The sequence below is a fragment of the Dromiciops gliroides genome, chromosome X, assembly GCF_019393635.1.
Source record: "Dromiciops gliroides isolate mDroGli1 chromosome X, mDroGli1.pri, whole genome shotgun sequence".
NCBI lineage: Eukaryota > Metazoa > Chordata > Mammalia > Microbiotheria > Microbiotheriidae > Dromiciops > Dromiciops gliroides.
In genome coordinates this window covers 1208519-1235824 of record NC_057867.1, presented here as the reverse complement: position 1 = coordinate 1235824, position 27306 = coordinate 1208519, and the positions used below count along the sequence as shown (strand labels likewise).

The following is a 27306-nucleotide window of genomic DNA, read 5'->3' as shown; positions in this document are numbered from 1 at the left end:
TCTCAGCCTGCCCATCGGTCCGCGGTAGTACTGCCAGGCATAGTCCCCAATGGGCGAAATAGGCCCAGACAGCCCTGAGGGGAGGGGAGGTGGCGGGCAGCGGAACCGAGGCTAGTTCTCTCTGTTCCCAGCAGGTTCTTTGGCCCGCAGGAGGTGTCGGTTAAATCCCGGGGCGGGACAAACGACAGTCCAGGCGCCGTATTGGCCGAGAGGACGTCTGGTGCACCTAGCCCCGCCCCCGGAGCGTGAGGCTGGAGGAGGGAGAGGCGGGGGGACGGGGGGCGGGGCCCGGAGCCTACGAACGCAGGCCCCGCCCTCGGCCCCGGCCCCGCCCTCGGCCCCGGCCCCGGCCCCGCCCTCGGCCCCCGGCCCGGCCCCGGCCCCGGCGCGCTGCTCCTGCCCTCTTCCCCCGGGCAGCGGCCTAGAGGCCCCAGGGTGAGTCCTGCGCGCTGGGGCCCGGGCGAGGGGGGAGCGGTGATGATGGCGGCCGGGGCCGGGGCGAGGGCCGGCCTGGGAGTGGCCTTTCTTCGCCCCATTTGCCTCCATAGGATCAGGGGGGTCAATGGAAGGCAGGCGGGCTGGAGGAACCTCCAGGCACTCAAGGAACTGTTCTGCCCCAAGCCAGGGCTGCGGACATGGAGGACGTGGAGGCCGGAGGAAGCGTTTGCGGCGGCTCCGCTCCAGCCCCGGAAGCCTCCAGTGACCCCGCGAGGCCTTTTACAGTTGCCAGTGACGAGGAGCCTTTGGGAGCCCCCGGCAGCCAGGAGTCTCGTGGACCCCCCAGGGCTGACGAGGAGGTTCAGGGGGCCCTGACTGGGCCCGAGGAAGAAGCCCCCGCCCACCTAGGTGAGCCTCCCCACCACTACAGCACCCCCAACTCAAGCTGGGGGCATCAGGCTTTGTGTGAAGGGGCTGGGTGCTGCCCCAAACGGCTTAGGAGAAGAGGGCTGACATCTAGGTCGATCGGGACTGTAGCAAACCCAGAAAGGCTTCTTGGAGAAGGGGGTATCTATCTAACCGATGGTAGCTTCCTGGAAACTGGACAGGACAGTCAACAGAAGACTCACAGAAGGCCTTTTGTTTCAGGTGTGCATGAGCTGTCCAGCCAGACCTCCTTGGAGGAAAAGGATAAGGAAGGAACCAAGGACTCAGGAAAGCCAGGTAAAATGCCTGGCAGTGGTGACACCAGCCAAAGAGGGGAACTGTCCACTCCAGGACCTCGAGATGAGGAGGATGTGACGGCTGAGGGTTGGCGAAGCAGGCGAAAGCATGTGTTCGTGCTGAGTGAGGCTGGAAAGCCCATCTATTCCCGATATGGCAATGAGGAGGCCCTGTCTGCCACCATGGGTGTGATGATGGCCCTAGTCTCATTCATTCAAAGTGGGGACAATGCCATCCGTTCTATCTACTCAGGTAGGGACCACCTTATCCTTTTTCCCCAAACACAGTTACACACACACACTCACTCTTTCTCTCTCTGTCTCTCTTTCACTCATTACCAGAATGCAACCTTTGTGTCACCTGTTGCCTCGCCCAAGCTCTCCCTTCTCTTCCTAGAAAAGCCCAGAGGGGCCCAAGGTGGTCTCCTCCAGGGTTTTGTAAAAAGTCCTCTCCTCTCACCCTTTCCTTCTGAAGCATAGATTTTGAACCGGAAAGACGTCATGAACTATATAGGCCAAGGCCTTTGTTTGACAGATGAAAAAGGTTCTAAGAAGTGTGAAAAGTGTGAATGATGAACCCAAGGTCACACAAGTAGTAAGCAGCTGAATTGGAGACAGATTTGAAACCAAGTACACTGATTCCCGATCCAGGGCTTTTTCTATCGCACTAGGCTGAGTTCCATTTCCATAAAAGATTCACCTTGGATCAGGGTCTAAATTCCTAAGTACGGTGAGGCCTTCCAACTCAGAATATCACCTATGAGACCCGGAAGGAGACTTAAAGATCATCCCCACATTTTTCCAAGGAGGCAGCAGGCCCAGTAAGAAGAATGAACTTGGGGCAGCTAGGTGGCGCAGTGGATAGAGCACTGGCCCTGGAGTCAGGAGGACCTGAGTTCAAATTAGGCCTCAGACACTTAACACTTACTAGCTGTGTGACCCTGGGCAAGTCACTTAACCCCAATTGCCTCACTAAAAAAAAAAAAAAAGAAGAATGAACTTGTCCATGGTCACACAGTGAGTCACTGACAGCCACCCGTTTTTTCCCCTCAGGGTTTGAATGTCAGGAACTGGTAGAGGGTAAACAACTTGCTGGGGAGAGCAGGAAGGGACTTATGTGTTTGCCTTCATCTCCTTCATTTGCTTCTCCTTCCTCCATGACAGATGATCGAACATTGGTCTTCTTGCAGCAGGGCCCACTAGTGCTGGTTGCAGTGTCCAGGACCCCCCAGTCAGCTGCACAGCTTCGGTGTGAGCTCCTTGGAGTGCACGCCCAGATTGTGAGCGTGCTAACTCGAGCTGGCGTGGCCCGAGTGTTTGAGCGCCAGAGGAGCTATGACTTGCGCAGGCTACTGGCTGGCTCAGAGCGAATCCTTGACAGCCTGCTAGATGGGGCTGAGCGGGAGCCAGGTTTCCTGCTGGGTGCTGTGCGTTGCCTGCCCCTGCCTGCCCCATTCCGGGACAGCCTAGGTGCCCTCCTGCAGCGGGCCACAGCACCCAGCCTGGCCTTCTCCATCTTGGCTGCTGGCCGCCACCTAGTCACAGCAGCCCAAGAGAGGGCCGTCCTGGAAGACTGCCGCCTCGACCCGGCTGATCTCCACCTGCTCTTGAATTTAGTGGGAGCGTCTTCTGCCTTCCGGGCTGGGGAGGTCTGGGCTCCAGTCTGCCTGCCTCGATTCAACCCCGATGGCTTTTTTTATGCTTATGTTAGCTACCTAGGTGATAACACTGACTATGCTATCTGCCTTGTGCTCCTCTCCACTGACCGAGAGGCCTTCCATGCCCTGGCTGGCTGTAAGCGGATAGTTGAAGAGGGCTTGCAGGCCCTGGGTGCCTCCCGGGTTCTGGCTGGTGGTGGGGTAGGGTTGCCCTCCTATGGGGTCAGTGCAGTTGGTGCACCCGACCTACGGCACTTCCTCTACAAGCCTTTTGACATCCCTGACAACTATCGACAGCTGCCACAGTTCACCAGGTGACTGTTGGGTCCTCAGTTCTGGGAGGGCAGGAAGGAGGGAGGTGGAGGAGGGAAGAGGAAAAAGGGGAGAAGGATCCCTTTTGACTGTCCCTTCTAACCCTCATTCCCCACCAGCCCAGAGATGGAGGGGCCATATGCCAGTGAGTGTGAGCGCCAGAGACTCTTTGACCTCTACTATCACCTGCACGGGCGTCTGCATTCTCCATCCAGGCCTCTTCGTCTCATCTACCACGTGGCTGAGAAGGAGACCCTGCTTGCTTGGGTGAGCTGGAATCCTCAAGTGTCTTTACGTGGGAAAGAGACAGAAGCCCCTAAGGACAATGAGGTTTCCCTCCTCTCTGACTCTCTGGGGTTCACAGCATTTCAATTAAACAAACACCAAGCTTCAATGGTATCCAGAGCCCCTTGCCCAGACTCAAAGACTGCTCTGCAGGAGGGAGGGGGATGGAGTGAGTATGCCCTCAAAGGGCAGTCTGGAGGTTCACAAAAGCATTTACACACACACACACCCCTTTAGAGGCTTGTTGCCCAGGACACTGGGGAGGGTTAGCCAATGATCTGGTAGGGGACTCAGAGTCAGAGGGGTATTTAGGAAGAAAAATACTTCCCCATCACTTTTTTTGTTTGTTTTTTTTTGGTGGGTCAATGAGGGTTAAATGACTTGCCCAGGGTCACACAGCTAGTAAGTGTCAAGTGTCTGAGGCCAGATTTGGTTTTTTGTTGGTTTTTGTGTGTGTGTGTGTGTGTGTGTGTGTGTGTGTGTGTGTGTGTGTGTGTGTGTGAGAGGCAGTTGTGGTTAAGTGACTTGCCCAGGGTCACATAGCTAGTAAGTGTTAAGTGTCTGAGGCCTGATTTGAACTCAGGTCCTCCTGACTCCAGGGCCGGTGCTCTATCCACTGTGCCACCTAGCTGGCCCCTCAACATTTGTTTTTATAAGATTTTAGTTCCAAATTTTCCTCCCTTCTCCCCAAGACAGCAAGCAATCTGATATAGGTCATACATGTACAATTCCATTAAACATATTTCTGTATTAGTCATGCTGTGAAAGAAGAATCAGAGCAAAAGGGAAAACCTCAAAAAAGAAAAAACCCAAAAAAGTAGAAACAGTTTGGTTCAATCTGCATCCAGATGAATCAGGTTTTAAAGTCCCCAAACTTTATGTCCAACCAACTGCTCCACTCACTTCCCAGGGAAAGCTCAGCCACTCAGAATAGCTGGCGTTCTAGAAGGGCAGAGCTTTAGCCAAGTCATTTACCCCCAAAATGGGACTTGACTGCCCTGTGATGTCACCAAGAGCTTCATCAAAGTGTAGGGGAGGGGAGCGCTTGGTGGAATTGGGGGAGGGGGCTTTGCAGAGGGAGGGGGCGGGGAGAACACAGAGTCCAGCTTCTTGGCAGCAAGGAGGCCTAGCGGTGATGAAGCTGGAGCTGGGAGGGACTTAGAGGTCATTCAACTTAACTTCATTTTATGAAGGAGGAAACTGAGGGCAGTGGGTCCAAAGCTTCTGGAGCTGAGGTAGAAGCAGCTTTGGTCTCCCTGGTTCCATGCTGCAATCACTATGTCGAAGGTCTTCTCTCAGAAAAGGTTGGGGCTCTGTGATGGCACCCCCTTTGTTTTGTGGGCCCAGGAAGGGCATCCAGGACTTTGACTCCTGATCTCTCCTCTCAGGTGACACCCAAATTTGAGCTTTATGGCTGCTTTAACCCACTGGTGACTAAATCAGGTGCCATCCATGCTGTGACAAAGCTCCTGCGGTGGCTGAAGAGGGAGGAGGACCGACTCTTCATCCGATATCCCCCAAAGTACTCGACGGCCCCTGGCCCAGCCCGGCGTGGGCCCAACAGGACCGACTCTGCCCTGGAGAATGGCCTTTGAGAGCCTGCTACAAGTCCATGCCCCTGTTGCACCTTAGTCTGCTGGCCTGGGGAGTGAGAAGGTTGGGGCCCTATTGATCCCTTTCTTGGCTTGTCTTGGGGGGAGTTGGGTGGCTACTAGGCACATGAGAAGGGCCCCATTCCTTGACCAAGGTTTAGAGGAGGGAGTGTCCTCCCTTTCTCTTGCTACTCGAAGGCCAAGTGTCCTCAGGAAGCTGTGAGGGTCTGTTTCTGTGTCCATAAGAATCAGTTTGGGGGGGAGTGTTTTTCCATGCGTCAGTGGCTGGGTGCTAAAGTGCATCTTGAGTGTGATGGGGAGGCGGGGGGGGGGGGGATGTCTGCCTAGGAGGATCAAGCTTTTTGTGGCTTGCTCTGAGGTTGTGGCTACCCCAGGCTGTCTCTGGGTAGGCTCATCTCTCAAGCATGCTGTTCTATTTGACTGTCTCAGTCTGCAGTCTATGTGTGAGTCCCTGAGAGGCATCATCTGCCTCTCTCCCCAGTGGGCTCAGCCAGGACCGGCTGCCATGTTCTGAACAGTTCCTCCTGGCCTCAGGGTCTATCTTTGGCCCCCCCCCCCTGCCCTGCCTCTGTCTGCCTAGCCTGGGACCACCTGGAGGCACTGACTTCAATATTTGCGGAAATAATAAAAGGTTTTCAAAATCAGACTGGCCCCTTCCTTGACTTTTTCCCAGACTGGACTAAGAAGTGAGAGATGCCACATAATTTTCACCCACTGGGAGGGATTGAATCAGCCCTCATTTTAGCAGGGAAGGTTTGCATATTGGCACATTGGTGGAGCTGAGGGATTCCTGCCATGGAAGGACTGGATGGGCAATCCAACATGTGCAGAGGAAAGGAAATAGCAGCTGGATTGGGGTGCAAGGGTGCTAAGACCACAGCTGCTGAGAACCTGACTCCAGGAGAGTCCTTGGGACAGAGCCCTTTTCAGGTTCATCTCCTCCTGGTTGGACTCTTCAGGCTGTTAGGTTGGTTCTTCATCCATGTCTCTCCCCCTGACTCTGGCGTTTCCCCCAGATTCTGACCTGGGCCTTCCTGCACACCTCCCTCCCTCCTGCCTCTTGACAGATTGTGTTGGATGGGAGGCAGCTGAGACAGATGCAGTCACAGCATCTGGGTTGGAATCCTGCCTGGCCAACACCCATCTGGAGGCTCTGGTGTTTTGGGCTGAGCCCTTGGCCCTAAAAAACAGATGGAGGTCACTGATGGGTTAACAGAAAGGAGATTTACTTAGCAGACCATTCAACAACCTACACCCCCCACCCCAAGGGCCTTTAGAGGAGTCCTGCCTTCAGGATCTGTCTTCTCCAGTGCCCTGAGGGCCATTTCTGCCCCTGCCCCTGCCACCCAAGCCATCCAGACCTGTGACCCGCTCCTGCCTCTTGGGAAAACTGAACAGGAATCATGTATCTCCAGCCACAGACACTTTGAACCCATTCTTCAGGGGTCCCCTTCACCTCATTTTCCCCATACCAGTGATTCTGAACCCCTGGCCAAAAAGTCCCATTCTCCATCCCCAACTGTCTTCACTGCCCCTCAATCCCTAACCCCTTCCTCCCTGTGCTATGGCAAATCCACTATGCTCCATAGTTAACTTGGGCCTTCAGTGCCACCTACCTATCCTGACTCACACCAGAGAATGTCTATTGTACTCCCTCTTATTGCACTTTAGCACTTTGTAAATGTCATCTCATTAGATCCTCACAACAACCCTGAGAGAGAGGTCCTACTAGGATTCTCCTTTTTACTGTTGAGGAAACTGAGGCAGAGGTGAACTGACTTGCCCAAGGTCACCCAGCTAGGAAGAATCTGAGAGTGGATTCGAATTCAGAACTTGACTCCATGTCTAGTGCTATATCCTTCATGCCACCTAACTGCCCCGATTGCTGTTGGCTGGACAGCATCACCTGCCTCCGCGGCCCCCTGCCCCCCCCAACTTCCCCCTTCCCCGTGGTTGGAATCTTCGACTCTCATCCTCTCCTCTTGGAACCCTCAATAGTCAGGCCTTGTGTTGCAGTGTCGCTGCCCGCTCTAGGGTGGGGCGTCCTGCCTGATCCCTTTTCCGGGAACCTGGCATGCATGCCCCGCTTGGGCAAGTAGGGGGTGTTGGTGAAGGCACAGCTTGAGCCCAGCTCTAGAGCAGGCCCTCGAGGCGCTCCATGAACGCTTGGGTACTGGGCGATTTAGAGGAATCTGGGGGGGCAGCAGCAGTGAGGGCAGAGGAGGGAGGGGAGAGGGGGGAGGGGAGGGGCTCCGCCGCCGGGCCCCGCGGGCCCCACGGACGCATGCGCACCTGCGCCTGGGCCGCTCGCCTCTTTCCGGAAAGCTCCAAGCTCAGCACGCTCGGGACGCCTTTGGGCTACTTGGCTCTGCGCATGTGCCCTGGGCCGTGGGAAAAGGGCGGGAAAGGGGCAGCTCGCGAGCGGGCTCCAGAGGAGAGCCAGGCCCGCGAGAGAAGGTGAATCCGGCCCGAGGGCGAGGGAGCGAGCGGGGCCCCGCCCTGAGGAAGGCCGGAACGGGGCTGAAGGCCCCAGGGCGCATTCCTTTGGGGGGGCTCCCGCAGGGGGCAGCGCCCCACGACGCGCCAGAGCACCGGGAGCTGCGCCCCCGCCCCCCAAAGGAACATCCCCTTGTCAGCTTTGGCCCCCTTCCTGTGGGTTGGAGGGAGTCTGAGACCTCCCCGGAGTAGAGTCCTTGACCTAAGCCTGGTCACTTTCTCTAGCGCCAAAGAAAGGGCCATTTCTTGGTTTGGTTTTGGGAGGCAATGAGGGTTAAGTGACTTGCCCAGGGTCACACAGCTAGTAAATGTCGTGAACTCAGGTCCAGGGCCCTTGCTCTAAGAAACGGCCGTTTCGATCCGAATTGGACTACCCAGTTCCCCCCCCCCACACACACACCATTTTGCCCTGACAGACCCTGTAACTCCCTGGCGTTGACCTATTTTGAGTTACACTCTTCTAAATTGTGAACCCATCTGGGGTTTTCTTGACACAGATGCTGGAGTGGTTTGCACTTCCTTCTTGGGCTCATTTGACAGATGAAGAAACTGAGGCAGACAGGGTGAAGTGACCTGCCCACAGTCACACAGCTAGTGGGTATCAGAGGCCAGATTGGAACTTGGGGCTTCCTGCCTCTAGGGGTGTGGGGAGTGTTCAGGGAGGGCTGCTGAGGCTCCCAGCTCTCACCTGTGGCTTCTAGAAGCTATGGCCCGCACAACTGCCACCCAGGTGAACGTCTTGGAACAGGGGCAGACCAGGTTGAAGGTAACTGACAGGCCTCAAAGCTGCTCAGGAGTTAGGGGGTATCTACCCCAAGCAAGGGAAGCATTCCCTCTGCAGAATGGGCAGATGAGAGCACTTTGTGGAGTGCTTAGAGCTTGGTCACACATTGAAGACCCCAAGGCCATTCCCTGAACCCAGGCCATCCCCAGGCATCCTGATTTCTGTCTTGCCACTGGACTCAGGAATGACTCGGGAAGAGAGAGTGAGGCACCAATTTTGGGTAGCCCTGCTTCCCTCAAGTCCAGTTCGCTGTCTGGGATGTTATTGATCTTGGAAAATGTGCACCAGCTGTGCACAAAACCTGCCCCCACCCTAATGTATACGATATACCTGACTGTCCACCTTCCATGTCTCCACTCCTCTGGTATATGTTTTCTTCAATTCGTTTTGGGGGTTGTTTTTTTATTTTAGAGTACTTCACCATTTTATTTTTTTATTTTTTGGTGAGGCAGTTGGGGTTAAGTGACTTGCCCAGGGTCACACAGCTAGTAAGTGTTAAGTGTCTGAGGTTGGATTTAAACTCAGGTCCTCCTGACTCCAGGGCCGGTGCTCTATCCACTTCGCCATCTAGCTGCCCCCTTGGTGTTATTTTTAAAAGGAGTGTATGTGTTCAAGATTCCCTTTAAGTATCCATAGCAGTAAGATGACTCGTATGCTCCTGAATCCTCATGATTGTTTCCAATCCCTTATATACCAGGTCCCTGAAAGACCCTACTATGTCCCAATGCTCCCAATTTTCCCTCCCTTCATCAGAGTTTTTCTCCCTCCCCATTTCATTTCTGTGAAAAAAGTGGTGGAGCTCAGGAAAATCTGTGACTAGGTTCAAATTCACTCCAAAGGCTGTCCTGGCCCTGAGCTCCATTAATTTTTAGAATGGAAGGAAACTACTTAGGGAAAAAAAGAAAGCCCTTTACAAGAGTAAAAAAACAAATCTATGCCCAGAATTTCAATTCAGCATCCTCCGTGGCAGGCTGCCTTCTCCGTGTGAAGGAATTGAGATTGGATCCAAACTTTTCCTTAACTGTATTTTGTTTTTCTTTAGGGAGCACAACCCAAGTATTTGGTGATAACAGAAGGCCTGCTCTGGTTAATCAAGAGAATGGAGAAAGGTAATATGTTCTTGCACAGGCTGCTGACCCTGAGTGACCTCTTTCTGGGCCCCTTGATCTCATCAGCAAGCACCCTTCCTTTGAGCACAGGGTCATCTTCCAAAGACGAATACTCTAGTTGCTTTGACAAAGATTCCAAGAGCCCTGTTAAGGCATGGGGGGGGGGGGGAGCGGGGAAGGAAAAATTTGCAACTCAGGACCTTTCTAAAAAGGGAATGATCAATACCAGATCTTGATACCTGACAATCAGTGGGTTCACAGTGCATGGCATTCCAAATCAAAAGGAACCATAGATCTGAAGGCCCAAAGAGAAGTAGGAGATGTTGCAGTGCAAAAGAGCCATGAGAGTGGAGGATATAAGGCTGACTCCCTTTTCATATCAGAGGCAGCGTGATGGAGGCTTCTGGGCTTGGGGCCATGAGTGACCTGGGTTCTAACCTTACCTCAGACATGAGGGAGGGAGGAGTCATTTAACTCCTCTGAGTCTTAGTTTCATTGTCTATAAAGAGGGGATAATAACAGCACCTGCTTTACCTGGTTGTTTTGAGAGTAAAATGAGATAATATAAATAATAATAAATAATAAAGCTCTTTACAGACCTTCAGGCACCATAGAAACATGAGCTATTCTGATCAGATGAAGATCCACTTTTTTTTTTTTTTTAGTGAGGCAATTGGGGTTAAGTGACTTGCCGAGGGTCACACAGCTAGTAAGTGTTAAGTTTCTGAGGTCAGATTTGAACTCAGGTCCTCCTGACTCCAGGGCTGGTGCTCTATCCACTGCGCCACCTAGCTACCTCGAGATCCACTTTTATAGTTGGGAAGATGCTTATTGTTGTCATGTCTGACTCTTCATGACCCTATGGACCACAACACACCAGGCCCTTCTGGCCTCCCCTGTCTCCCGAAGTCTGCCCAAGCTCATGTTCATTGCTTGCATGACACTCTCCATCCATCTCATGCTCTTCTGGCCCCTTCTCCTTTTGCCTTCACTTCCCCAACATCAAGGTCTCTTCCAGTGAGTCCCATCTTCTCATTCTGTGGCCAAAGGATTTCAGCTTCTGCTGCGGTATTTGTCCTTCCAGTGAAGAGCCTGGATTCATTTCTTGACTGATTTCATCTCCTTTCTGTCCAAGGGACTCTCAGAAGTCTTCCCCAGCATTTCAAGAGCATAGATTCTGCGGCACTTAGCTTTCCTTAAAGTCCAATTCTCAGTCCTTCATCTCTACTGGAAAACCATAGCTTTGACCAAGCGGACCTTTGTCCAAGGTGATCAGTCTGCTGCTGTCCAGGTTTGCCATAGCTTTCCTTCCAAGGAGCAAGTGTCTTTTAATTGATGCCTGCAGTCACTGCCTACTGTGGTCTTTGAGCTTAAGAATATAAAATCTGACACTTCCATTCCATTTCTTCTCCATTTGCCAGGAAGTGATAGGACCAGTTGCTATGATCTTTGGTTGTTTTGTTTGGGTTTTTTTGGTTTTGGATTTTTGGGGTTTTTTTGCGGGGCAATGAGGGTTAAGTGACTTGCCCAGGGTCACACAGCTAGTGTCAAATGTCTGAGACTGGATTTGAACTCAGGTCCTCCTGAATCCAAGGCCCGTGCTTTATCCACTGTGCCACCTAGCTGCCCCTGATCTTTGTTTTTGTGATGTTAAGTTTCAAGCCAACTTTTACACTCTTCTCTTTCACCGTTATCAAGAAGCTTCTTCTGCCAGCAGAGTGGTAACATCTGCATATCTGAGATTGTTGATATTTCTCCCAGCATCCTTAATTCTGGCTTTTGATTTAAACAAACTGGCATTTCACATGATGTACTCTTCACATAAGTTAAAGTGACAATACACAGCCCTTTTCCAATCTTACCCCCATGTTTGGTTCCAACTGTTGCTTCTTGACCTCCATACAGCTTCCTCAGGACACAACAAAGATGTTAGAGATCATTAAAGCCAACTTTCTCATTTTATGGGTAAGAAAACTGAGACCGGGAGTGCCTAGGTGGCGCAGTGGATAAAACACCGGCCCTGGATTCAGGAGGACCTGAGTTCAAATCCGACCTCAGACACTTGACACTTATTAGCTGTGTGACCCTGGGCAAGTCACTTAACCCCCATTGCCCCGCCAAAAAAAAACCACTGAGACCTACAAAAATCATACAAAATCATACAAAAATCCTCCTCAAAGATCAACCCAAGCCCCTGAAGTGCTGGCTCATGAGTGACTGTAAAGCTCTACAGAGGTCTTCCTAGAAGGGAGATCAATGTACCCAAGTATCTTATAGCTGAGTTGGACCCAAAAGACCTTATAATCCTATCATCCCCATTTAACCAAAAGGACCAATATCAGTTTCTGGGGGCAGGGGCTTAGAGATTCCAAAGCTTTTAGAGCTATAAGGGTCCAATGATGGTTTTCATTTTGCTCGTGTTAATTTTACAGGGAAGCAAACAAACAGGTCCATGGTGATTTGTGGATGGTTGCAGGGGATGAGCAGCTAGGTATAGCACCTGCCCTGGATTCAGGAGGACCTGAGTTCAAATCCAACATCAGACACTTAACACTTACTAGCTGTGTGACCTTGGGCAAGTCACTTAACCCCAATTGCCTCACCAAAAAATAAAAACAAAAAGGAGGCAGAGAAAGAAATAGCAAATCCTTCTAATAATAGCAAATCCTTCCAAGAAAATCCAAATGGACACAATTGAAAAAAAATTACTAAATAACAATGGGAAATCAGGATGTTATAGCTTGGTGGTTCAAGGGTCCTTAACCTTATTTGTGTCATAGACCCCTTTGGCAGTCTGGAGAAACCTATGGACCCCTCCTCAGAAGGTTTTTAAGTGCATAAAATTAAATATATAGAATGAAAAGGGGATCTAATTATATTGACATACAATTACCAAAACATTTAAGAACTTCTGATATACTCCGGCACCTGTTTGCTGCCCATGGGCCACATGAAATGTCACTCTGTTATTATGAAGCTAACAAGAAACGAGGCGAATTACATGGAATCAGCAAAAGTGTTGAATTGGAACAAAGGGAGGAACTAGGGGGAAATCAAGACATTCTCATCAGCTGTTTGTCTAATGAATATGTCTTCGCTCTCCTTTAGAGCTAGGATTCCAGCCCTGGTTCTTCCGACTCCAAACCCCATGTACAACACTGATGAGCATTGCGGTTGGTTGGTTGCTTTTTGATGGTATTGACAGGAAAATTCAAATCCAGCCTCAGACATTTGTAAACTGTGTGATCCTGGGCAAGTCGCTTCACTTCTCTCTCCTCAGTTTCTGTAAAATAGTGGTAATGCTCATGGCACTTATCTCCTAGGGTTGTTGCGAGGATCCAGTGAGGAAGCATGTACAGTGCTTTGCAAACCCTAAGGCACTATGAAAATGTTGCTGTTATTAACCCAAAGGCCTAACTTTTCTCTCCTTCCATAACAGAGAACTGTAATCCCAGAATTGAAGAAATGACCAATATAATTAATGAACTGCAAAAAGGTGAGCTGAGGAGCAAGGAAAGTCCAAATCTTAAACCTTTGGGGAGCTCAGGCTGCCAAGTAGAACTATCAGTTCCCTCCACAAGTGTGGCCCTTCATTCTGACATTCTTCCTACCCTTCCTCCTCTCTCTTCCATTAGAGGAGGATGAAATCTGGTTAGTCTAACCTAGCTGCGGAAAATGTCCCAGGGGAGGTGACACTAGAGCTGAGCCTCAAAGAGTGGACAAAGAGAATGGAAGGGAAGGCACTAGACTAGGATTCAGGAAAACATTCCTTAACCTTAGCTCCTGCAATAACTGGGTGATCTTGAGAAAGTCCCTCCCTCTTATTGAGTCTCCATCACCTCTACTGTAAAATGAATGGTCTTAGCATCCCCCAGCCACTTGAGGGCAGTCTAGGCTAGGACCCCCACTCATAAATCTCTTCCTTGGTGTCTGTTTTCTCTAGCCCACAAAATTGCAAACGAGGAGCTTCGGGAAAGCCAGGCGGAAAGGGAAGTATTGAAGAAAGAACTGGATGAATGTAGGCCATTTTAGCGGAGTCCTTGGATTGCCCAGAGGCATATGTAGCTCTCCACCCATTTATGTTTACAGGAGTCAGGGAGAAGCTGAGCATTAGCATATACTTCCAAGAACTGAGTTTAGCAAATGCAATTTTATACCTTCTCTCTATAGGTATAGGGTTTCTCTCTCTCTCTCTCTCTCTCTCTCTCTCTCTCTCTCTCTGGCTCTATGCTAAGTAGTGTGTCAAATGATTCGTTTAACCCCTGTTTTATTCCAATCTCTATGATTCAGTTTAGTGAGATTCCATAGGGATACTGCTTATTTCTCTTACATTTAGTCACCTGCCCATTGGCCAAGTGTCCAAAGCTGTTTCCCCATGTTGGGCAATAGAGAGGGATGATGAAGGATAGAGGGAAGAAAGGAAGCTGGAGGACTTCCCATATTGTTAGGACACCTCAGCCATGCTGGGCTTGGTCACTTACTCATCAGACATTAAAGGGTGAAGGTCCTCTAATTAGCTTCCTATGGTTAAGCAAGTGAATTTACAACCCACAATTCAAAGCTCTAAGGCCTAATATAACCAGAACTTTAAACTACAGGTTATAAACCCACCTCTTTCTTTTAAGAAAGAATCTAGGGGCAGCTAGGTGGAGCAGTCGATAAAGCACAGGCCCTGGATTCAGGAAGACCTGAGTTCAAATCCGGCTTCAGACATAACAGTTACTAGCTGTGTGACCCTGGGCAAGTCACTTAACCCTCATTGCCCTAAAAATAAAAAAATTAAATTAAATTAAAAAAAAAAAGGAATCTGTCTAACCTTAATCTAATTATCCCTAAAGATGAGATATGTAAAATATGTACTAATATTAATTGGCTAAATGCATATTAATAGCCAAGTATAATGGAAATAATCGCTACCCCTATGGAATCATACGAAACTGAATAATACTGATTGGAATAAAATAAAATAAAATAGGGGTTCAATTAATCATTTGACACAGTAGTGAGGAGAGGTGGAAAACAAATCACCATAATAGAATCACAGAGTAGTGATGCTGGAAAGCTATATGAAATCATTTAGTTCAAACCTGTGTCTGATGAAACTAGTTTGGAACAAGAATTAAAGAAATAAAATCTCATAAGTATAATCCCTATTTATTGGCCTTTTTCAGTTCATAGACAGAGAATGTCAGAGCTAGAAGAGCCTTTGGAGATCATCTATTCTACCCCTTTAAAAAATTAATGGGGGAGGGCGGCTAGGTGGCACAGTGGCTAGAGCACTGGCCCTGGAGTCAGGAGTACCCGAGTTCAAAACCGGCCTCAGACACTTAACGCTTACTAGCTGTGTGACCCTGGGCAAGTCACTTAACCCCAATTGCCTCACTAAAAAAAAAAAAAAATTTTAAATTAATGGGGGAAACTGGAATCCAGAAAATAGGGATACATGGAATCCAAGGAAGGTTTGGGACCTACTTAAGATATACTGAAAATCAGTGTTAGAGTTGTGAACTACAACTCCTCTTTACACAGCACAGTGCCTGGCATATAGTAGGTGCTTAATAAATGTTTATTGACTGACACTATCTCAGGCAACTACTCCCTTTTACCTTTCTGGCTCTCAGTTTCCCCATCTATAAATTGAAGGGATCACTGCCACCTCATTGAATGTAGGATGTACAAAATGGAGGTAAGGAAGACCACTCAGTCAAATTTTTGCCTCTTGCAGTAAACATGGAAAAGACTCATCTGGAGGAAATCTTAAGTATGAAGCAGGGTAAGTCTCCCTTGATGGGGAACTTCTTCCTTTGTAGGAGAGGGTGGTTTCATTATCCGGAAGCTCTGTTGAGGCTGAGCCATATCATCCAGGTGCCTTTTGGCATGTTGCCTTAGCCTCCTTTTGACCTCTCTTTCTCATCATAGAAACCCTGCACATCCTTCAACAGCACTATGGAGAAGAGGAGAGCAGAGTCCTGAGGTAAGAGGTTCATATTCTTCCAGAAAAAGCCAAGAAACAAGAGTTAGGTCTGGCTTCTGGTGAGGTGGTGCCAAGTCATGGGGCCGGCCTCCTGCCTTCTTCCACTGGATCTGAAGTGTTCTCCAGGAGCCATTTGTGGAATTTAAATCCTAGAACAGGGCTTCTTTGGTTCTTCACTAAATTTTTCTTTTTTCTAATCAGTTGATAAAAATCTGCTTTTTGTCACTCTCACTTACCCTGTTGGCAAAGAAAGGAAAACAAACCCCACATTACAAATATCTATTGTCAAGCAAAAATTTCCCCATTGGCTATATAAAAAATATGTCTCAATCTGGACTTTAGTCTAGCACCTCTCTGTCAGGAGATGGGGTACAAGCTTCATAACATCATGCCTCTGGAATCGCGGTTGGTCAGGGTTCTTAACTCACTCAAAGTTGTTTGTCTTTCCAGTGTTATTATTATCTACCTTGTTCTCTTGGTTCTCTTCAGTTTGCTTTGAATCAGTTTATATATGTCTTCCCAGAATTCTCTGAAACCATCCCCTTCATCATTTCCTACAACAGATTATTTCATCACATTCCTATACCATTATTTGTTCAGCCATTCCCCAGTTGATGGACATTCCCTCCGTATCCAATTCTGTGCCACCACAAAAAGAGCTGCTAGAAAGATTTTTGTACATGTGTCCTTTTGCTCTCCACCTTTGATCTCATTGGGGTGTAACCCTAGTAGCAGTACTGGTGGGTTAGGATATTCACAGTTTAATAGCTGTTTGTCAGACTGGCTGTACTAGAGAATAGGGGTTCTTAATCTGTGATGCCTGGATAGATTCCAGGGTCTGTGAACTTGAATGGGAAAAATGATATCTTTACTTTCACTAACTTTTTTTTCAGTTTTAATAGTATTTTATTTTTTCCAGTTACATGTAAAGGTAGTTTTCAACATTTGTTTTCATAAGATTTTGAGTTCCCAACTTTTCCCCCCTCCCCTCCTTCTTTTCCCTCCTCCCTTCCCAAGACAGAAAGCAATCTGATATAGGTTATATATGTATTTTCACATTAGTCATGTTGACTTTCACTAACTTCTAACTGAAACATAGCATTATAATTTAATTATTTAAAATTTACTTAATTATTTTAAGACATTCTAAGAAGGTGTCCATAGGCTTCTAGGCTACCCAAAGCTCAAGGCATACATGACTAAAAATAATTAAGAATTCCAGCTCTACAAGGACCTTCTTAAAATCCAGTCGTGTCAGTCAAGGGGGTTGGTTTATCAACTTAGAGAGTCACAGTGCATGGGATTCAGAAGGGAACGTAGAAATCATAAACTCTAATCCCCAAGTTAGAGGATGAATTCTCCTCTCATCCATGACATAATTTTGAGTGGTAAATAAACCCCTAAGTATAAGTGTTCCCTTCAACTTTTGCTTACTGACCTGCAACAGCTCACAGTCAGGTAAGCAATAAGCATTTATTAAGCACCTACTATTTGCCAGGAACTGCGGCTAAGCACCAGGGATACAAAAAAAAGGCAAAAAAGACAGTCCCAGCCCTCAAGATGCTTACAATCTAATGAGGGAAACAACATGCACATATATATGTACAAACAAGTTATGTATAGGACAAATAGAAATAATTGAAAGAAAGAAGGCACTAGAGTTAAAAGGGGTTGGGAAAGGCTTCCTTTAAAAGATAGAATATGAAATTCACAGAGTCTCAAGGCCAAAACTGGGCCCTTGCCCAATAACAGAGGACTTCTCTAATATGAGGCACAATTCAGAGCAGGTTTGAAAGGGACACAGATTCCAACAAAACAAAATACCTCTGTAATAGTTTAGAGACTCACAGAAAGTCAGAGCTGAAAGAAGGGAGATGGGTGAGGTGTGTGTGTAAATTTTAAGCTATGCCCAAGAAGGTAAGTTTGGGATGAATTGGCTCTCCTCTCCCTGTCCCTTTTTCCTCCAAGACAACAGGCTATGTCTCAGGACTGCATCTGCAGGATGACAGATCTGAATTCTAAGATTCAGGAAGAGAAACTAAGAAGGAGGAAGCAGAGGTAAAACCTCCTATTTGAGTTTTATGCTGGCATTCAATACCCTCTGAATTCAGTTGTTGTAAATTGGATTTAAAACCACAGACTCTCAGAGCTGGAAGGGTGTCCCTAACACCAAACAAGCTGTCAGGCCTAGCCCCCTGACCAACAGGAATGAGGCAAAATAGAAATAAATATGCCCCTTCCCAAAGGGAAAGGATATTGAGCTGAAGGGGTTATCAGAGTTCATCTACCCCAAACTCCTTACTTTCTATTTCAGGAAACCAAACTTCTGGGGAGGGAAGGGAGTCCATAATAATACAACACAACACAAAACAACACAACACAACATAAACATTACACAGCAATGCACTGAATCCAGCACTCTCTTCACTGTACTATGTGGCCTCTCATCTTGAACAGTTCATACCAAGGCTGAATGCTATAGACAGCCCAGAGAGCCCTAGATCAGGAGGCAAGAGCCCTGAGGTCTTGTCCTGGTTCTGCCACTGACTCACTATGAAGCCTTAAGAGAATCCCTTCCCTTTGCTTCCCTAGACCTGTTTCTCCAACTATAAAATGAGAGGGCTGAACGATTGCTGGTTAAGTACCCTTTCAGTCCTGAAATGCAGTGACAGTGTAAATGATATCAGTTGTGAATTTCAAGAAGAGTAGGGGCTGGAACTGGGCCTCAGAGGACTGCAATGACTGCAATGACTGCAATTGGTATCAGGGAAAGTAGGATTGGAGGGTGGCCTGGGCAAATTGTCTGTTTTTCTCTTCCCAGAGTGGAGTTTGAACAGCAGCTAGAGGAGCTGATGGAAAAGCATAAGGCTCTATGGGAATTACATGTGAGAGAAATTCTAGGGTTGAAACCAAGCAGAGAAATGGGGTGGAAAGCATTCCAGGTCATGGTGGGTATGGGAACGTGAGAGCAAAGGTATAGAGGCAGAAACCAATCTGATTGGGGATGGCTGGGGCGGCAGTGACGGCATGGTCCAACTGGAGCAGAAGATGAATTAGGAGAGTAGTGGGAGATCATATGGGATCACTAGGTGAATGCGATAGCCAGTCCAACAAAGCCCTTAGCTGCATTTCATATAAGGAAATATACCTGGTTTATATAAGGAAATAGACTGGTTTGCAGAAAGGATTCTTACTTAGGTATTGGTAGAATAAGATGGCCCCTGAGGTCTCATCCAATTTCAAGATTCTGTAATCTGAGGTGGGGGAAATTTCAGAGGAAGGAGGGAACCTTAGATCTGGCTGCCCTCCCTTCCATTAGACACCAGAGAGGCTGTCTCAAGAAATCAACAATATGGCTGGTAGCAAGGATCAGCTCCTGGAGGAGGGTAAGGGTCCTCCGGTGAGAGGACAGAGGGAGGGAGGGAGTGAGCAAGGAGGGGCAGATGAATTATTTGTGAATTACTGAGCTCCTTATCCCTGGGGACATGCAAGACTGAAGCTGGGTGGCCACCTATTCAGAGAGACTAGAGAGGGGAAGCTGGCTGTTATAGATCAAATGGAGAGAGGAATACCCTTGAAGTCTATGAGGAGACACTTGAAATTCATTTCCTGGTCAACAGGAAGGCTAATTCAGGAGAATCTGGATGCCATTGAAAAACAACTGGCTGGGCTGCCTTACGCCAAGGCCAGGGCTGCATCTTTGACTGGTGACGACAGTGAAATAGCCTTCCTCTGCAGTGAGGAAGCTGCGGCTGCTATGTGAGACAGGGGAAAGACTGATTGGGGCTGGGAAAGTCAGGCAAGGTACAGGGTGGTGCTGACATGAGGGCCACCTTTCCCAGGCATCTGTTTGAGGAGGAAAACAAGAAGGCCACGCAGTTCCTGGAGGCAGCCTCTGAGCACTACCAGGAGCTGCAGCAGAAGTACCATAGGTGAGCTTGGCCAAGTCCCCGAAGAGCAGGCAGCCTGAGGGGTCCGTCTTTTTTGCCTTCGCTTTCTCCCTCTTCCTCTTTCTATTGCTCTCTGATTATTTGTCTTTCTTTGGATTTCAGTTTCTGTCTCTGCTTCTGGGTTTTGGTCATTTTCTTTGTTTCTCTTCCCCTCCTTCCCCTTCCTTTGTCCCTCTTCCTCCTCCCTTTCCTCCCCCTCTTTTCTTTCTCTCTCTGTTGATTTCTCTGACTCTCCACCTGCCAGTCTCTCTGTGGCTATCTGTAGGTCTCTGTCTTCCTCTCCGTCTGTGTGTCTGTTTCTATGTTTGTGTACCCTTCCATATGTGTGATTCTCTATCCCTTGGTGTCTCTGGGTGTGTCCCCCCCAACCCTCTGTTTGTGTCCCCCAGCAAGATGTGTGTGCATGTGTGTCTGTCTGTCTCCTCCTGGGTATATATGCTCATATGTGTGCTGCTGCCTTCATTCGTATTAGTCAGTCAGCTAGCATTTATTAAGTGCCTACTATGGGCCAGGCACTGTGCTAAGCACTGAGGATGCAAAAAAATGGCATAAGACAGTTCACGCTCTCAAGGAGCTCTCGAGGAGTCTAATTGGGGAGACAACATGCAAACTGCTATGTCCAGATAAAGATGGAGAGAGTCTAAAGCCCTCTCATTAAGAAGGATGGAGAAGGGCTTCCTGCAGAAAGTAGAATGAAAGCAGAAGCTTGAAAGGAGCAGAGATGATGAGGGATGGGGGTAGCATTAAGGAGAGGGCTCTTGTTTCCTGGATTGCAGACTGCATAGGGAAGAGTCAGATTTAAGAAGAGGGGAATGGCAGGAAAGGGCCAGATAAGAAAGGCCTTGAAAAGCCAAATGGAGGAGTTTCTATTTGATTATTATAGGGGGGTGACATGCTCAGAGCAGCACTCAATGAAGATCCCTTTGGTGGCCGAATGGAGGGTGACCTGGAATGGGGAGAGCCTGGAGGCAGGCAGACCCCCCAGCAGGTGTGAGGTGATGGGGGCCTGCACCATGGTGGGGGCAGGGGCAGAGGAGGCATATACAATCGAGGTTCAGAAGGCATAAACAGTGGGACTTGGCATTGATAGGAGAGGAGCGAGCCTGGAGAACTGGGAGGGTGGTGGTGTCTTCACTGCTAGTAGAGAAGTTAGGAAGAGGGAAAAGTTTGGAGGAAAAGAGTTTAGTTTGGAGAATGTTGAATGTAATAGATCTGTGGGATATCCCATTAGATATGGCCAATAGGTAGTTGAAAATGTGAGATTAGGAGTCAAGAAAGAGGATAGAACTGGATAACATATTTGAGAGTTAGCTGTATAGATAATTGAATCCATGAGAGCTGATGGTTTAGAGGGAAAAGAGAAGGTAGCCGGATAGAGCCTTGGGGGATACCCATGGGCCACCATGACCTGGACAGAGATCCCACATAGAAACAGCCATACAGGTCGGTGAACCAGGGGACAGCAGTGTCACAAGAGAGCATCAAGGAGAGTGTGATTGGCAGTGGCTGAAGAGGGCCTGTAGGCCCTGGGTGCCTCCCAGGTTCTGTCTGGTGGTGGAGTAGGGCTGCAGAGAAGTCAAGAGGGATGAGGATTGAGAGAAGTCCACTAGGTATGGTAAGAAATTATTGGTAACTGGAGAGAACAGCTTCACTTGAATGAGGAGGTTGGAATCCAGACTGCAGACTGGGGAGGAGAGGAAGGGAGGTATCGATTGTTGGCAGCCTTCTCAAGGAGTGGAGCTACAAAAGGGAGGAGAGAACCATAGCCAGTGGGGAAGCATGGTTCAAGGGAAGATTTTTTTGAGGATGAGGAATACATGGGCATGTTTGTAGGCCAGTAGACAGGGAGAGATTGAAGGTAAGTCAGAAGGTAGGGATGAAGAAGGGGGCAATCGGCTGGAAGAGAAAGGATGAAATGTGGTGACGTGCCAGCAAAGGGCTTAGCCTTTGCAAGAATAAAGGCCACCTCTTCCTATCGAATGGGGATGAAGGAGGAGATGGTAGAGGAAAGCATTTGGTATGAGATGAGGAGGAGGGGAAAAGAGGGAGCTCTTGGTGAATGGTCTCAATTTTTTTAGCAAAATGTGAGGCAAGTTTCTCAGCTGAGAATGTGGGGGCAGGGGAGGTTCAAGGAGGGCTGAAAAGGTTTGGAAGAGCTGCTGTGAAGACTGGGAGGTGGAGTGGATAAGGGAGGTGTACAAGGGTTATCTTGCCATAGTGAGGGTCCAGTTGACACCATGGAGTGGACCCAGCCAGTCCAGTTTCTCGAGTAGGAAAGAAGGCAGTGAGTTGGAGGTACTACAACGCTGAGGCTTGACTGGGCAAGATCAGCGATGGGACAAGGCGGCAAGGGGCTTGAGATAAGAGGGCAGTGTAGAGTTGAAGTAATCTGCCAATGCGATGGAGAAGGGAAGAGACTAGCCAGTGTCAGGTGATGGCCTGGGGAAGAACTAAGGGGTGAGAAGAGGGGCTGGGGTTCATGATGAGGATGAAGAATAATCTTTGAAGTTGGGAGGCAGAGGGAGAGATGTAATGGCCCCCGACTATGGTCTGATTGGGCAATTTCAGCATTCATTACCACAGAAGTGGTACATTTGTGGGTGATGGCAAGATCCAGTGTATGCCTGTCTCTGTGGCTAGCAGTGGTGGGGCAGAGGTCATGTGAAACTGAGGAATTAGGAGGGAATATTGAAGTCACCTAATATGGCAGCTGGAGTTGGGAAGGAGAGAGAGACTGTGAGCCAGACTCTGAACTCATTGAGGAAAGACTGCTAGATGTTGATAACAGCTGCTGTGCGTGCCTGTGTGTGTGTGTGTGTGTGTGTGTGTGTGTTCATACCTCTGTGTATGTGTCTGGATAACACCGATTGGGGGGGATCTTTGTGTCTATGTATGTGGGTGTGGTGTCCTTGGACACCTCTGTATATAGGCATGCAGGTGTGTATGTGAATCTGGATATCTCTCTCTGGGTGTATGCCTCTGGATACCTGTGTGTTGTAACGATTGGAATGACGCCACCTGCTGGAGACTTACTGTAGAAGAGTTCTGCCCATGAAGCGAAGGTCTTTGAGGGCAAGACCAGGAGTCTTTTCTTTGGTGTCAGGAAGTGACGCGGGCTAGTGGGAGGAGGAAGGAAGAGACTGGCGCTCAGTCTCGCTCTCTTTCCTGAGGACGCTGGTGGAGAGTGGAGCGAGAAATGCTCTCTCCCTTTAATAGATAGAAATCTAGGCCTTTCTCTCTCTCTTTACCAAATTCTTATTCTCCTTAATAAATGCTTAAAAGTCTAACTCTTGCTAAAGCTTATAATTTATTGGCGACCACTCATTAGATATTTTAGACAGACTAGCTAGAATTTTAGCCCTTAACAGTGTGCAGGTATATGTTCCCTTGCCTCTCTTCCCTTCTGTGTCAGTATGCATGCATTCATCAGTTAGTCAATCAACAAGCATTTATCAAGGGCTTACGATGTGTTTGCAAGTAGACTAAGCACTAGGGATACAAAGAAAGGCAAAACAAGGTCCCTGCCTAGAAGGAACCACGTTCTAGTGAGGGAAACACTATATGCAAACAAGCATCTGCATCTAAGATACAGCCAGAATAGATGAGAGGCAATCTCAGAGGAAAGATACTAGCAGTGGAGGAGGCTGGGAAATGCCTTTTGCAGAAGGTGGAATTTGAGCTGAGACATGAAGGACCCTAGGGAAGCCAACAGGTGGAGGAGAGTAGGAGAAGGTGGAGAAGGACATGTTTCAGCCATGGAATACAGTCCTTGAAAAGGCACAGGGCTGAGAGCAGCTAGGTGGTGCTGTAGTGGATAAAGCACCAGCTCTGGATTCAGGAGGACCTGAGTTCAAATATGGCCTCAGACACTTGACACTAGCTGTGTGACCCTGGGCAAGTCACTTAACCCTCATTGCCCCACCAAAAAAAAAAAAGAGGAAAAAAAAAAGAAAATTACATTTTGGCAGCTAGGTGGCGCAGTGGATAAAGCACTGGCCTTGGATTCAGGAGGACCTGAGTTCAAATCCGACCTCAGACACTTGACACTTGCTAGCTGTGTGACCCTGGGCAAGTCACTTAACCCCCATTGCCCTGCAAAAAAGAAAAAAGAAAGAAAGAAAAAGAAAAGGCACAGGGCAGAGAGCTAGATTGTCCTCTCTAAGGAACAGCAAGAAGGCTCTTGTGTCTCTCTTCATGAGTGTGCCTCTTTCGAGCAGGTGTACTCTCTCCTTTACACTTCTCTTTCTTGCCTCCATCTTCTCTCTTTCTCTCTCTTCCCCTTGGTTTGTGTATTTCACCCTGAGTATAAGTGAGGACATACGTTTTCTAAATTTAAAAAATATTCATTCCGGGGGTGGCTAGGTGGCGCAGTAGATAAAGCACTGGCCCTGGATTCAGGAGTACCTGAGTTCAAATCCGGCCTCAGACACTTGACACTTACTAACTGTGTGACCCTGGGCAAGTCACTTAACCCCCATTGCCCTACAAAAACAAGACAAAACAAAAAAAAATTCATTCTGAATTTAAATATATAAAGACAGAAAAAAGAACGTTTTTGCATACATAGCACAACATAAAAAGAGAGTATTCAATATAAAATCATGAATTTCCATTTAGGTGGTGCAGTGGCTAGAGCACTAGTCCTGAAGTTGGGAGGACCTGAGTACAAATCTCACCTCAGATACTTAACCCCAGTTGCCTCACACATCTGGGCTCATCTCTAGTGGTCCTAATAACATATCTTGCCACTGGACCCAGATGACTCTAGAAGAGACCACGAGGCTGGTGACTTTGCACAGCCCTGCCTCACTTCAATCTAATTCAGTTATGGAGAAGGACAAACAACAACAATGAATTGCCATTTCACAGTTTACTTTTTTCTGAAAATCTATGTAATAAGTAGTACACATCATCTTCAAAACTACCCTGCTTTTCTGTGCTTTCTTCTGAGTTCTCTTTTGTTCTCTGATGTGCGTTTTTTATTTTTTCCCTTTCCCCATTCTGCCCTAGAAAACACTACTATTGGACACACATACACACATGCCTGTATATATACATATATGTAAAACCCTACTATGTATATTTCCATTTATCAGTTTTTTCTCTGGAGAGGGATCGTATCTTCCTTCCTAGGTCCTTTGTATTTATATTTATAGTATTCAGAATGGCTTAGTTGTTGAAAGTTGTTCTTAGAACAATATTACTATTCCTGTGGACAGTGTTCTCTTGGTTCTGTTCATTTTATTCTTCATTATTTCATGTAAGTCTTTCCATGTTTTTCTAAAATCAGTCTGCTCATCATTTCTTTTTTTCCTTTTAAATAGTATTTCATTTTTTCCAATTACATGTAAAGACAATTTTAAACATTCATTTTTTTTTACTTTTTTTTTTTTGGTGAGGCAATTGGGGTTAAATGACTTGCCCAGGGTCACACAGCCAGTAAGTGTCAAGTATCTGAGGCTGGATTTGAACTCAGGTCCTCCTGAATCCAAGGCCAGTGCTTTATCCACTGCGCCACCTAGCTGCCCCAAACATTCATTTTTAAAATAACATTTTGAATTCCAAATTCCCTCCTCTTCCCTCTCTCCTCCCTAAGATGGTAAGCAAGTTTATATATGTATAATCATGTAAAATATATTTCCATATTAGTCATATTGTATAAGAAGAAACAGACCATGGGGGTAGCTAGGTGGCGCAGTGGATAAAGCATCAGCCCTGGATTCAGGAGGACCTGAGTTCAAATCTGACCTCATATACTTGACACTTACTAGCTGTATGACCCTGGGCAAGTCACTTAGCCCTCATTGCCTTGCCGGAAAAAGAAAAAAAAAAGAATTACACCCTCTTGCACACAAATCCAATTCGAATAAAGTAATCTTAAAAAGAAAAGGAAAAAAAAAAGAAACAGACCAAAAGGAAAAAGCCACGAAAACATTAAGTGAGAATAATATGCTTTGATCTGCTTCAGACTCCATCAGTTCTTTCTCTGGATGTGGAGAACATTTTCCATCATGAGTCTTTTGGAATTATCTTGGATCATTGTATTGCTGAAAAGAACTAAGTCAGTCATAGCTGATCATCACACAATGTTAGCTCAACATTTCTTTTTTTTGGTGAGGCAATTGGGGTTAAGTGACTTGCCCAGGGTCACACAGCTAGTAAGTGTTAAGTGTCTGAGACTGGATTTGAACTCAGGTCCTCCTGACTCCAGAGCTGGTGCTCTATTCACTGCACCACCTAGCCACCCCTAGCTCAACATTTCTTACAGCACGGTAGGATTCCATCACAATCAGATACCACAACTTGTTCAGCCATTCCCCAGTTGACAAGCATCCCCTCAATTTCCAGTTCTTTGCTACCACAAAGAGAGCTGCTAGAAAGATTTTAGAACATAGAGGTTCTTTTCTTTTTCCCCTGATCATTTTGGGAAATCAAGCCTAAGAGTGGGATTGCTGGGTCAAAGGGTGTGTGTGTGTGTGTGTGTGTATATATATATTTGGGTCTGTGTCTCGTCATTTTTGCATGTTTTTCTCTGTGTCTTTGCCCTTATTTCTCAGAGTTGGTCTCTGTTTTCCTATTTCTCTGGGTCAGCCTCTGTGCTTGTGTGTGTGTGTGTGTGTGTGTGTGTGTGTGTGTTTGGGCCTCTCTCTGGCCCAGCCTCCTAAGATCCTTGCCATTCTGATGTAGATCTTTCTAACATTTCCCGTGCCAGGCTGAAGATGGAGTTGGAAGCTGGTGGCCAAGGTGATATCAGAGGGCCCAAGAGGAGCATCATAGAGGCAGCTGCTGAAGGGGGCAGTGGTGTGGTTGCTGAGGGGGCCCTGGGAGAGCTAAAGACCCCAAAGAAGCCAGGATTAGGGGACTTTTCTTTCCAGGCTACTTAGGAAATCTCTGAGGATCAGGAAAGAGAAAGGAAGGGGGATAGTGATGGACAGGGATGTTACTAGAAGTTTGTTCCAAGGGGATCCTTATCAGTTTTTTGGTCTGTAGCCTGTTGTGAAGCCCCTAAGGGCCTGGGAGGAGGAGCAGAATCCCACTGGGCAAGCCTCAGACTTGTCCTAGAGCCTCATGGGGAGCACACCCACTTGCCCCAGAAGGGAATTGCAGCCTGGCCTGAACCTAGCCTGGAGAGACAGTACGTTGTCCTTTGGCCCCATCTCCACCGTGGGAGGACCCTCTAGTATGCTCTTTTGTTCTTCTTTCTTCTTTTTTTTCACATTTTTGGCAGGGCAATGAGGGTTAAGTGACTTGCCCAGGGTCACACAGCTAGGGTCTGAGGTCACATTTGAACTCAGATCCTCCTGAATTCAGGGCCAGTGCTTTATCTACTGTGCCACCTAGTTTCCCCCTGGTATGCTCTTTTGAATAAAGAAATCCTTTTTCTTCCTGTTTTGGCTGTATTTCTATGCCCCCCCCCCCATACTGTCCTAACAACTGAATTTTCTTCTTAGGTGGGGTCTGACCCCTATGTGGGCTCCCATCTCCCCGGTTTATACTTTTAGCAGTATTTCTGGAGCCTCCTTGGCCCCTGTGCTTGGCCTGCTTTACTGTCTCACACTTGGATCCTGATCTCTAGTCTATGCCTTTCCCCCTTTCCCTCCTGTACTATGCCTCTGGCCTCCTCTTGTGGAGTGTCTTGGAAGAGTCCTCTTTTCCCCTGTAGATTGGATGCTAACACCTGCTTGGACTTTAAGGCTTCTCTGCAGCTTGGACTTCCTACTGGTCAAATTGATATTTGAGCTCCAAAGTGCAAGTAGCATTATTTATTCCCTCTCCCTACCCCCAGATTTTACTAATGAGGGAAACAAGACTGGAGATGAACAACTTGGACGTGTCAGACAGAGACAAGAGTTTGTTTTCACAATAACATTCGACTTCTCTTCTGCCTTTTTATCCTCAATGATTCTCCCAAACTTTCCCCCTTCTGGGCAGACTAGATTCTCCCCAGGATTCTTCTCACTGTTA

At 47.8% G+C, this 27306-nt stretch overlaps 2 protein-coding genes across 4 annotated transcripts; both read left to right on the top strand.

Moving 5' to 3' along the window:
* The first annotated feature begins 363 nt into the window (after positions 1 to 363).
* MON1B (MON1 homolog B, secretory trafficking associated) lies at positions 364 to 5672 on the top strand. Of its 3 annotated transcripts, none has more exons than XM_043974862.1 (6): positions 364 to 435; positions 622 to 846; positions 1087 to 1413; positions 2325 to 3132; positions 3250 to 3397; positions 4804 to 5672. In XM_043974862.1, the coding sequence occupies exons 2-6, from the start codon at positions 636 to 638 to the stop codon at positions 5008 to 5010; spliced, it is 1701 nt and encodes a 566-aa protein (XP_043830797.1). In that variant the 5' UTR covers positions 364 to 435; positions 622 to 635; the 3' UTR covers positions 5011 to 5672. The 3 variants fall into 3 exon arrangements, with proteins under 3 accessions (XP_043830797.1, XP_043830798.1, XP_043830799.1); XM_043974863.1 differs by having other exon boundaries at positions 377 to 435; positions 626 to 846; XM_043974864.1 differs by lacking the exon at positions 364 to 435 and having other exon boundaries at positions 459 to 846; positions 1087 to 1161.
* A 3735-nt stretch (positions 5673 to 9407) lies between these two features.
* On the top strand, positions 9408 to 26451 carry LOC122734202 (synaptonemal complex central element protein 1-like). The gene is made up of 11 exons (XM_043974945.1): positions 9408 to 9417; positions 12857 to 12913; positions 13361 to 13435; positions 15143 to 15190; positions 15337 to 15391; positions 17360 to 17449; positions 18213 to 18276; positions 18711 to 18777; positions 19012 to 19150; positions 19234 to 19323; positions 26054 to 26451. The coding sequence occupies exons 1-11, from the start codon at positions 9408 to 9410 to the stop codon at positions 26223 to 26225; spliced, it is 867 nt and encodes a 288-aa protein (XP_043830880.1). The 3' UTR covers positions 26226 to 26451.
* The last annotated feature ends 855 nt before the right edge of the window (positions 26452 to 27306 follow it).

Coding starts and splice junctions, on each gene's coding strand:
- MON1B (XM_043974862.1), top strand. CDS start 636: ATGGAGGACGTGGAGGCCGGAGGAAGCGTTTGCGGCGGCTCCGCTCCA. Junction 3,133..3,249: donor CAGCTGCCACAGTTCACCAG/GTGACTGTTGGG, acceptor ATTCCCCACCAG/CCCAGAGATGGAGGGGCCAT. Junction 3,398..4,803: donor AGGAGACCCTGCTTGCTTGG/GTGAGCTGGAAT, acceptor CTCTCCTCTCAG/GTGACACCCAAATTTGAGCT.
- LOC122734202 (XM_043974945.1), top strand. Junction 15,191..15,336: donor AATCTTAAGTATGAAGCAGG/GTAAGTCTCCCT, acceptor TTCTCATCATAG/AAACCCTGCACATCCTTCAA. Junction 17,450..18,212: donor CTAAGAAGGAGGAAGCAGAG/GTAAAACCTCCT, acceptor TTCTCTTCCCAG/AGTGGAGTTTGAACAGCAGC.